We start from the raw sequence: 11343 nt of genomic DNA, 5'->3' as shown, positions 1-11343 counted from the left end.
GGAGTGGTGGGGTGTCCTCAAGCAGTAGGGAGGGGAGGGGTGGACAGGTGTGGCTCCAGTTCCGGCCCCCAACCCTGACTTGAGGCTGGAGCTGGAGCAGCTGCCTGCTTCTCCCTACCCCCATTTCTTCATGCTCGATTGTAAGGTGAAAGGCTTTTTTCCCTATGTGAAAAGGGTGGGGGGAGAGTGGGGGAAGAGGACCTCATCTTCTAATCGAGTAAATATTCTAATTCGCTAATGCCTGGAATCCTCATTTAAGACTGAAGTGCTTTTGCCCTAAGCACAGACATAGCCTCAACGTGTTGTGCAAACTGGCTTTTGTCCCTGGGCACATTCAGACAAAACTGTCAAGAGAAACAAATTCAGGGAAAGGAAGCAGAGACACAGGGAGATATAGAGAGCCTGTACACTGGCAGCGATTAATCGAGTCTGTTGAAGCGTGGGAATTACCACACTCCAGCAGACTCCAGCATCACATGTATCAGCGTCCCGCACTGAAAAATGGCAGTGGGGGCGCTTTAACTACAGCCTGTTCAACAAGCTTTAGTTAAAGCACCCCTGCTGCCATTGGGCATGCTGATATATGTGACGCTCTGGATGCTTTAATTAGAGCAGCTCTCAGAGCTCTTGAACCAACAGCCTTCCCTCCTGTGGCCACTGTAATTCAAGCATGCCACCTCCTCCCCCCCTGCACATTTATAAATGCCCGAAGAGACTTGTCCAAAGTCACCTGACTGGTCATATGCACTAGTACCCGCTCATGCTCACCTATGCCTGCTTCTGCTCTCCTTCCTCCCCCACTTCTAGCATGAGACTTATTTAGGCGCTTGGAGCTAGTACAAATGAGAGCATGTGGGCACGTTGAGAGTGGGCGATTGTTTGCTCTACTATGTTTATTTCTGACAGTGCCGCTACAGTGCTTTCCAGCGCTGGTGCACAGTACTAGGACAGTGTTACAGAAGCACATTATGAAATGTTGCAGGCTCAGCAGTTGAAGCATTGTTGGGGTATTCTTTTATTGTTGTTCTCCCCTCACAGATTGTGGATGGCAAATTGTGGTTCCAGTTGGACTGTGGAAGTGGTCCGGGAATCCTGGGAATTTCTGGCAGGGCTGTGAACGATGGGAGCTGGCACTCGGTCTTCCTGGAGCTGAATCGGAATTTCACAAGCCTGTCGCTGGATGATAGCTACGTGGAGCGGCGCAAGGCCCCCCTGTACTTCCAGGCGCTGAGTACCGATAGCTCTGTCTACTTTGGAGCCCAGGTGCAAGTAGATAACGTCCGGAGTCTGACTGACAAGAGGACAACACAGGTCCTGAGTGGCTTTCAAGGCTGCCTGGACTCAGTTGTCCTGAATAACAACGAACTGCCACTCCAGAACAAACGCAGCAGCTTTGCAGAAGTTGTTGGCCTGACTGAATTGAAGCTTGGCTGTGTTTTATACCCGGACGCGTGCGAGAGGAATCCGTGCCTGAATGGAGGGAGCTGTACCAGTGTGCCATCTGGTGGTAAATACCTTGCATTACATTTTGCTTTCTGGGGGGGTTTCTATCTTTCCCATGCAGTTTATTGTATCAAAACTCTTTTTATGGAGCAACAAGCTGGAGAGGTCTCAGAAACACTATAAAAGTCTGTTAGGTTTTGTAAACTTTATAAAAGCTACTAACTTCATCAGTAACAACCAAATGACATCCATTCTGATTGCATTAGTGTTCATTGAAAATTGGAGGCTGCTATAATGTTATTTATATTGAAACCAATAGGATTAGAATTGCAGCAGTTCTTAGCTGAGGGTTTCAAAATCCCTTTACAGCACCAAAGGTTGTAAACAAAGCTAGTGATTTCTAACACTCATCACAGATTGCACAGTAAAATCGCCCTTCTCTGTCTCTCAAGCTGCCACAGATTGTTGCCAAGCCCCCCCCCAACAACACCTCAGTCCTCTTGTGTGTTAGAATCTAATTTGATTACATATATACATGTGAAATCACAAGTCCCTGCCATTATAAACTAGGCAAGAATAGATATGACAGCCTTCTCAAAGAACTATGTGCTTCATGGGCTAGGAAATGAGATGTAAAGATTTAGGGCAGGGGTATCAAACGTATGGCCCACAGAGCTGCCCTATCCAAGCCATGGTGCTCTCAGCATGGCAGGAATTTGAGGGTAGGGGTAGAGGGAAGCAGAATCTGGGGCAGCCATTGGCAGCAGGGGGCCAAACAAGGTCTGTACCAACACAGAACCACTTGCCACCACCACAGTAGCTGGCCCCACACAGCTGCCACTTGCCCCATGGATTTGTCACTGACCTAGAAGATGGGATGGAGGTCACCCTCAGCAAGTTTGCAGATGACATCAAGCTGGGGGAGTAGTAGATATGCTGAAGGGTAGGGTTAGTATTCAGAGAGATATAGACAAATTGGAGGATTGGGCCAAAAGAAATCTTATGAGGTTCAGTAAGGACAAGTTCAAAGTCCTGCATTTAGGACAGAACAGTCCCATGCACCAGTACAGGCTTGGGGCTGACTGGCTGGGCAGCAGTTTTGCAGAAAAGGACCTTGGGGGTACAGTGGACAATAAGCTGAATATGAGCCAGCGGTGTGTCCTTGCAGCCTTGTTGCCAAGAAGGCCTATGGTGTACCGGGTTGCATTGGTAGGAGTGTTCCCAGCAGAGGTCCCTTGCAGCCCTAATTTTCTCTGATTTTATGGATCCTCTTGGTCTGGATTTGGCCCCCACAGCGTGGATGAATTTGACACCCCTGATACAGGGTATTTAATTAAATCATGTCTATGTTTGAGGCTGCTTGGCAGCTTGAGTCAAGCTGATGAGGTAGCATCAGCGTGTTTCGTAATGAACGCAGCACTTGACAGTCTCCTCAAAGAGAAGGAGCATGGCACAGGTGTGGAAAAAGAGCTACCTTATCACAGGTGAGATAGGTCTCTCTCCAAGTCAACATTTGCAGCATGCCAGCAGGGAAGTGTTCCTGGCCAGAGTACAATAATCCTGTGACTGTTTTGTGGCTATGGAGGCTTTTCTCTCCCTATCAGGCTGACATCACCTTGTACTTCCTGTTATAGAGCGCCTGTAGACGTGCAGGGATGCTGCTCTGATGTGCTGTAAGCAGCATGCTAATTAGCCATTACATCTTGTGTATTCAGTGTCCCCACTTCAAAATGGTAGCAGGGGCACTTTAACTAAAGCTTGCTAAACAAGTTTTAGTTAAAATGGGGGCGGGGGGACATTGAATGCACAAGACGCTACGGGCGCTTTAAGTAGAGTGGTTCTCAGAACTGCTGTAAGTAAAGCACCCCCCTTTCACTCCCAGATAATGTGGAAAAACCTGGTACTTCCTTGCAGTTCACTCCAGGAACTGACTAGAAGAGTCTAGGAGAAGGAGGTTCAGCCTGAACTGTCCTTTCCATTCCTTACCTGGCTCTTGCCATCGGGGTCTCTCTGCATGGCAGCCACTGTCTCCTTGGGCCCCTTTACACAGCGCTGGCCTCTATCTCTACTAGGTGTCTTTGCCCTATCTGATTACTTTGCTTTAGATGCAGGACCTTCAAGTCAATCCCTATGGGGATTGTTTGCCCATGGTATTTATTTGTCTTCTAGGCTCTTAGCTCCTCTTCTCAACTGAAGGGGTAAGTTTAGGATGCATTCAGCGCTATGCTCCTGGGACTGAACTAGACTATCAGTCCCAGGAGCTAGGCTACCCACACACACAGGGAGTCCCAATGACTTTCTTGTCAACCTCCTTCTGGCAAAGGCTGTAAGGCCTTTTTCTAATCCATATATGAATCAAGATTAGATTCATGCAGGATTTGATATTAGATCGGCGGGTTTGTCCTGACTTCTCTGTTCAGCAACCCAGGAGCCTTGGTTATGAACGGATGGCCTTCACCTCAGTTCTTAGTTTGGCATCCAGTCTAACTGCTGAATTCAGGTCCCTGTGGCCTCTCCTTCACTTGTGGCATCAGCTTGTCATTGCCTGAAAGGGCTCTGCTACCAATCCCAGTTATCAAATAGTTTCACATTTTTCCTAATCTTCTATTAGTGATAGTAGATACATTGCATTGCATTTATTTATTGCTTTCCAGTCCTGGTCCTCCATAGACATATTATTGATTGAACTGAAATCCACTTTTAAAACAGTAAAAAGAAGAAAAAAACCCTACAAAATGTGCACACTTTAGTGCCTGTTTCCTTCTTTAAAAAAAACAGTTTGCTCTTCCACATTTTGGAATGAAAATACAGGAGCAAGGTTATGGCTTTTACCTGGGGAAAGGTGGTGTTCCAACTCTTTCCCTAGTGTTTCTGTGTAGCAGACAGCTATAATTGGTTTATCTCCACTTGCTGAACATACAATAGGAAAGCTGCTAGTGACATAGTGATGACAGAACTGAACACCCATTGGGCGCCTATCCCAAGAGCACCTGGGGAGAGCAAATTACTCCAATGTTTTATATGGTATAACAATAGCTTTTGGGGGACCTCCTCCCCTCAGCTGCAGACAGGATGCCTCCCAGGAATCGTGCCTTTGCAAACATACCTCATTTACAACTTCATCTCTATGAGCTGTAATTTGGTCTACAGAACACTGCTGCATCCAGATATTAAACACCAAGCTTTATAGTTTGCCTTAGTTTAAAGCAAGTAAGATTAAGGGTGTGCTAATGAAGGTAGAGGCCTTGCTGTCAATGGAAAAAAAGTGCAAAGACAATTAAAAGCACTAAACCCACCGTGGTATAATGTGATGTGAAGTACACATTAGTTGCAACATTTGTCTTTGTGTGTTTAAGGCCCTTTCTCTATGAAGTTAAGAAAAAAGCAGAATGGGCAGTGCCCAATAAGGGGGAAGGAAAGTCATTCAGAGTGCAAAAGAGGCAGCAGGTTTCTAGAAAACTGCTCAACAAGATTATTTAAATCCCCACGGGGTAAAGACGAAACAAATACCTGACTTCAGCTCAGATTCCTTATATTCTAAATTAGGTCAAACGTTCAGCAAGCTAGAGAGAGTGTGAACAGCTCCTTCTATTGATTTCACTTGAGTCTATTTACAGTATTGCTCAGCAATCTCATGATGAGTAAATTGAAACCTTTCTAACAAACCATTTTCCAGTAATTCTTTTTTTCTGCCATCATGTGCACTGCCCACTTACAAAGGGGCAGTGGGACAAAGCATGCTGTTCTGACTGTTGGGTCTATTTTGTTATTAGAATGACAAAAACGGTTCATGTCAGGATAATTCACTACTGAAATCCAAGCACGAAAGCTATTTAAGCTTGCATATGTTAGTGCCTCAATGAGGGGCAAGTGCCCTGAGGGGATATTTCAGCTGTCTCTTGTTAAGAAATCTGTTTGCTGTTTTTACTGTCTCAGCAGTATATGTAAATAAAGGATTGTTATAGTGCTATAATTCCAAAGCAATGGGCCTTAACTATACTTCAGTGGTGCTATAGCCCAGCCCACTAGAACAAGTCAGGGCCATTTCTTTCCAGCAGGCAAAGCAATTCTGATAGTGTGAGCTGTTCCCAGTATATAAAAAGAGCATATAATTAAATTGGATAGAAGGGACAGCCCAACACCATGTCAAATGCTAGTTATGTCACCACAAATTGTAACATGCTTTTAAGGATGGCAGGACATTGTATTTGCTGGCGGAGATGTTAGCACCCGCAATGGATTTAAAATAAAATGAAATGAAATAAACAAGGCTTCATTTTTATCTTAAGAAAGGAAACAGCAGTTTTACTGTTTGGGGAAAAACCCATAAAGAACATTGTCGCCTGACTTCAGTGATAACAGGATCAGGACCCACAGGTCAGCACTTTTAAGTAGCCCATTGGAAGTGCTGTAGAAAGTGCTACTCCATATGAAGCAAGGTGTTGAAATCTGTCTCTTAATGATCAGTGTTTTAGCATTACAATAGCATTTATTTTAATGAATTCAGTCCTCTGATTTGTATTTTTTAAATAAAAGTCTACATCTACACAGTCTTTAAGATCCCTTTTCCGATAAAAAATACTGTTCTGCTTTATAGTGAAATTAAGAGAAAAATTAGAGAGCTTGGATTAATAGCTGAATTTAAAAGAAAACATCCAAACCAAGCTTGCTCAAACCTTACAACATCAAAGAATTGCTGGTGTTATATCAGAAGCTATGGGGGTCATGCCTGATTTGCAATTTACTTTGCATACATTAATTATTTAGAATAATTGCATACCTCCCTAATAATGTCTCTGTTGTGTCATCTTCCTTCCTGAATAGAAATGATTTATCATTTCTGTTCACAGACAGTAAAAACATGGCCAACCAGCTTTGGCTTTATCCTGCAGTTACAGGAAAACAGGTCATTTCAGAGCCATATTTTAGGAGTTTGCAATGTATACAGGCCTTCACATCTTGCTCCAGGCACTCTATTATAGGTCTACATTGCAGCCACTGTCTTGACTGAGGCTCAGACCTGAGCTAGCTTTAAAAAAACTGGCTTGAGTCTGGCTGGAAGTGCAAGTGTGGCATCATGGAGCTCAGCACCAGTGGCAACCCACCCCCAAACCCAAATAAATACTCAGGTTGTCATCCTGTGATCTGCTTGCTGTCCTCAAGCTAGTTAGCTGAAAGCTAGCTTGGGTTTGTCTACACAACCTGCCATCCTGTCTCAGAAGTGCTGCAGCATGGACATAGCCCTAGAGAGAAAAAAAAATGTCACATCTGAAGGGGAAAAGGCAAATCCCAACAGGTCAGAGTTTTAACACCGAGAACAGAGAGTGAAGCTGAGCCCAGCGGCTCCTGTCACGGGCTCTCTGGTTCTCCAGATTAAGCGGTGAACCCTGAATGATTTGAACAACTTAGAAGCTAAAGACAGTAATCTGCCCATGGGTAAAAGGCCCATCGATACTCTGGGAGTTAAGGTCCTGGATGTAAGATAGTAGGATCTAAAATTATATCAATCAGCGAAGGGCTACAGACCTGTATGGGAATTTAGAGCTTTAACATCAAGCGATTGGTATAGGGTATCAAAACCATAACATAGGCCTAGGCAGGAATAAGAACAGCTAATTGAATTGTATCAGGAAGAAAGATTATTTTTCTGGTAAAGGGTTGGAGGCAGAAGACCAGAGTTACATTTCTAGCTTTGTCGCCCACTTTCTGTCTGACTTTGGGCAAGCCTATAAATTTTGCAACCATTTACAAAATGTGCCAAATAACATTGTGTAAGGCCCTTGTGTGGTAAAAGTCTATTAATGCTTATGAGATACACTTGGGTGATGGCTAATAAATGCCAAGGCTAGGTACAGACTGTAGCAGGGCACCTTTGGGTACCTGCTTGCAGCAGGACACCTGTGGTTCCTGCCACTCAAAGGGGCTGAGTAGGCAGCAGAGGCAGCCTGCAGGTGGCTGCACTCCCTGGTCAGGAGTCATGTAGCCAGCAGGAGACTGCCTGCTTGGGGAAGAGGGCTCAGCTGCTGGCAGTAAGAGCACCACACCTGTGCCTCCCCAGTGAAGGGTGAGCATGGGTGCCAGAAAGCCACAGCCCCTGTTGCCTTGTGCGTTACCCTGTGGAGGGGAAAGGCTAGAGGAGCACACCCTGACAGAAAAGTACAGGGGCCAAGGCCCACTGAGTGGGACCCAAGGTGAGGCCCACGCCCATTAAGTGGGGCCTGCGGCAGGGCCCAGGTAAGTTGACAGATGCTGGAGGCCCAAAGGGGTGTAATGCCCACAAGGGTCCAGGTACATTGACAGATGTCTGAGGCCTGAACAGCCATAGGCTGAGTTAGGGGGGCCTAAGTAAGTCATCAGACACCTGAGACCCAGAGGTCCCAGTGAGGGGGCAGAGTAGTAGGGACCCAGAGGCTATGTAAAGTACAGCCTTAAAACAGTCTGAAGAGCTGCACATGGGCTGACTGGACTAGCTGCAGCTGGCAGTCATGTAGAGTAGGGCTTTAAGATGGCCCGAAGGACTGCACGCGAGCTAAACGAAGTAGCTGGAGTGGAGGCCTCAGTAAGGGGGTGTGAGTTAAGACCCAGGCATGTCCAAGGACACCTGAGGCCTAGTTGGGCCAGAGGGCAGAGTGGCCCAGTAAGGGGTGAGGGGAGTGATGGTGGAATTTGGATAGCATCTGCAAGGCATGGGACATGGTATAAGGGAAGGGCAGGAGCCATGTAATATGCCCTTGGCATTGGGCTTTAAAATGGGCAGCCTTCTGCTTTAAAATAAACAGCCTATTGTTTACACCAGTGTTTCTCAACCTTTTAACTAGCAAGGCTAACTTCTGAAAATTTTAATAAATACCCTGATATTGAATTTTCCAGGGAATTTTATATTTACAGACTAAAGTGTGCCATATGTTCCAAGAAGGGCTATGTATATTACAAGGCCGTGATATGATAGATGTCTGATCTGGTGTGGGTAGGGTTGCACCTTTTACACAACTCAAGTATGTACCTGGGCTAGAGGTGATGCTGGCCAAAGTGAGGAGGGCTGAACACCAAATTATTACTGGGGAATTTAATTTTTTAAATTGCACCAAATTTTTTGCCATAGTTTTGAGGGAGAGAGAGGAAAAAAGGGTGAGAGACTGAGTGTTGGGGTACCCACATACCCCTGCCTGTGTTTTGCATACCCCCAGGGGTACACGTACCACAGGTTCAGAAAGTATGGTTTACATCAAGGCATGGAGGAGAATGTAGGTGGGCAGACTGCCCAGATAAGGAGGTGGGCCAGCATGGTGACTGGCTCTGATATTTACCCTGTTACACAGACACTCAAAAAGCCCAAGATGGAATTGATCTAAGTTACGTGGGTTTTTTTATAAGTGGCGTATTTTAGATCAGTAGCGAACAGAGCACACGTTCACCCTTTTGTGTGTGTGTGTGGGGGGGGGGGAGTGCAAATCTTAGACTGGATTTTGCCTTTTTTAAACCAGCCTATGAGTGCTGAACTTCTGTTCTGTTACAAGCATAGATTGATTTTGTGTGCTGAACTTCTGGTCTGTTATGAGTATAGACCTGTTTCTGATAACTTATACCAGTAAATGTGTAATGTCTGTACCTGGCCCTAGTTTACACACAAAGAGCAACATTCACAGAACATTATGGCTGTGTCCACACATGGTATGGGTGTTTGGTTCCCTGTGGACAACTAGCAATGGTGAACCTTGCACTACCACTCCTTGTCCCCAGGGAACGTGCATGCCATTCACACTCAGGTGTGTGGGAAGTTACCCCAGGGGCAATAGGGAAGGCTGGGACCAGCACTGGGGTGGCTCCAGCAGCCTTACCTGGGGTCCTCAGGCCCTCTCAGGGCTGCAGCAGCAGCAATTCTGATGCACAGAGCCTGGCTGGCAGCTGCAGCATGGCTTTGGGCGGCCTGGCTCTGCTTTTGAGTGCCGTGTGTGTGCTGCTCCTTTTTTTTCTCTGCAGGCTTTTTGACCCCTGGATATCCAAGGATCAAAGAAAAAAAACCATGGTGCTCCCTTGCAGTGCAGAGAACACCTGAACATTCAGTATGTGGCACTGCAGACATGTCTGCCATACCACACCGCCACATTTGTCTGGACACGGCCAGCGAGTACAAACCTGACCACTGAAAAAGCCTGTGGAACCTTTCTGCTGTAGTCTTGAAATTCATGGTCATAGACTATTTTTTTCACAGGACCCTGCCTCATTTAGTACCCAAGATAGCTGTCACTCACTTTATTAGCCGCTAGTCAGTATTACATCCTAGCCTTATTACTCATTGAGCCTCCAGGTCTTATTTACTATACACTAATTCAACCCTGCTCTGACAACAGCATTAGAAATTTATGTACAGGCTTTTTTATGGAACTCTTCATTAGTATCTAGTGCTTATGACCATTAAGTTCATTTATCTTCACAGCACTTCATGAGTTGAGGGGGCGGTATTATTGCAGGTTATGGATGGGGAACTGAGGCGCAGCAAAGATTTAGGTCAGAAGATTCTGCTAATGGTGGTTGTCCACTTCAAGGCATCCTCAACTTGATTTATGTTCACAGTACAGCTCCGACTGACTTCAGACATATCTACTGGTGCCCAGCACTTCTGCAGATCAAATCCAGGTAGGCTAGGCCTCCAGAAAAGGAAGAGAACACGTTTACAGTCAGATTGTATTTTACTTATTAAGCCTGTAAGTGGACTTAGGTGACTAAGTGCAATTCTATTCCATGCTGCTCTAATCCCTGAGAAGCAGGTAATTGAAAATATGGGTGGATCCTCCTCCTCTGCAGTGGTTTTTCCTGACTTGGTATTGGGGTGCAGCAGCTGGGGCTGTTGTCCTATGGGATAAGGCTCCTGAAGTCCCAGGAGCAAGGACTCTGGTGACATCTGTACATGCCAGTGAAGCAGATCAGTTGTGCTAGGACACATCTTGGTAGAGCTGTTCCTGTTCCAAAGACAGTGTCTGTTTATAGCCTAACTAAATCCACTTAGGCACCTAGGAAGTGGAGGAGAATCTGGCCCTACTGTTCACCTTTGATTTAAAGTTTGGGTTAAGTGACTTGCTCAGCATCACACCAGCTCTACAGCAGGGCCATGTGTAAAGCAGAATTCCCATCAGCAGCATTTAACTGCTTTAATCACGGCATGTTCCTTTTTCCTCTTGTAGTTCCCTCTCTCATTTGCTACTCTTCCAGCTTCTGCACTGAATTAGGCAGGGGTCCTACAAACAACAGTGTCCTTTGTTACATGGGCCTGATTCATCTGCAGAGCATTTCTTTTCTGGACATTGACTGAAGCAAAATATAGTACAAAATATAATATCTGATCTCATTTTATAGAATCATAGAAAATTAGGGTTGGAAGGGACTTCAGGAGGTTATCTAGTCCAACCCCCTGCTCAAAGCAGGACCATCCCTAACTAAATCATTCCAGCCAGGGCTTTCTTGGGCCAGGCTTTAAAAACCTCCAAGGATGGACATGCCAATACTATTCCAGTGTTTCATCTCCTGCCAAGTGTGACTGTTTTACAGACTGTTTTAGCAGGGTAAGAATGTAGTTTTAGGGGTGACATCCCAAAAAAATATCTAGAGGCCAGGATTTTTTATAATAGGTTCTAATGGACTAGCTGTATAGTTGAGAGATCCATTGGGCAAACTTTCAGGCATCAGGAAACATGCCCGTTGCCTGAAAGTTTGTCCAGCAGCTCTCCCAACTATGCAGTTGGTCCAGTAAGAGATATCTTGAAAAGTCTTGCCTGCAGACTGTTTTCTAACTCATTTTACAAGGTGACCAAACTGAGGCTTGTGCAAACAATGTGAATTCTGGCATGTATTAACTTTTCATAGATTTCAAAGATTTCATATTTCATAGATTTCATAGACATT

At 45.4% G+C, this 11343-nt stretch overlaps 1 protein-coding gene across 4 annotated transcripts in view; it reads left to right on the top strand.

The window, feature by feature from the left end:
• FAT3 (FAT atypical cadherin 3) overlaps window positions 1–11343 on the top strand; it is a 555551-nt gene that overhangs the window by 523555 nt on the left and 20653 nt on the right. For all 4 annotated transcript variants that reach the window (XM_019530348.1, XM_019530346.1, XM_019530345.1 and 1 more), the window contains exon 22: window positions 1039–1507. In XM_019530348.1, the coding sequence (XP_019385893.1) occupies window positions 1039–1507 (469 nt within the window). The remainder of the gene's footprint in view (window positions 1–1038; window positions 1508–11343) is intronic.

The sequence above is a fragment of the Crocodylus porosus genome, unplaced genomic scaffold, assembly GCF_001723895.1.
Source record: "Crocodylus porosus isolate Cpor-Errol unplaced genomic scaffold, CroPor_comp1, whole genome shotgun sequence".
Taxonomy (NCBI): Eukaryota; Metazoa; Chordata; order Crocodylia; family Crocodylidae; genus Crocodylus; species Crocodylus porosus.
This window is presented reverse-complemented; position numbering and strand designations above follow the sequence as displayed.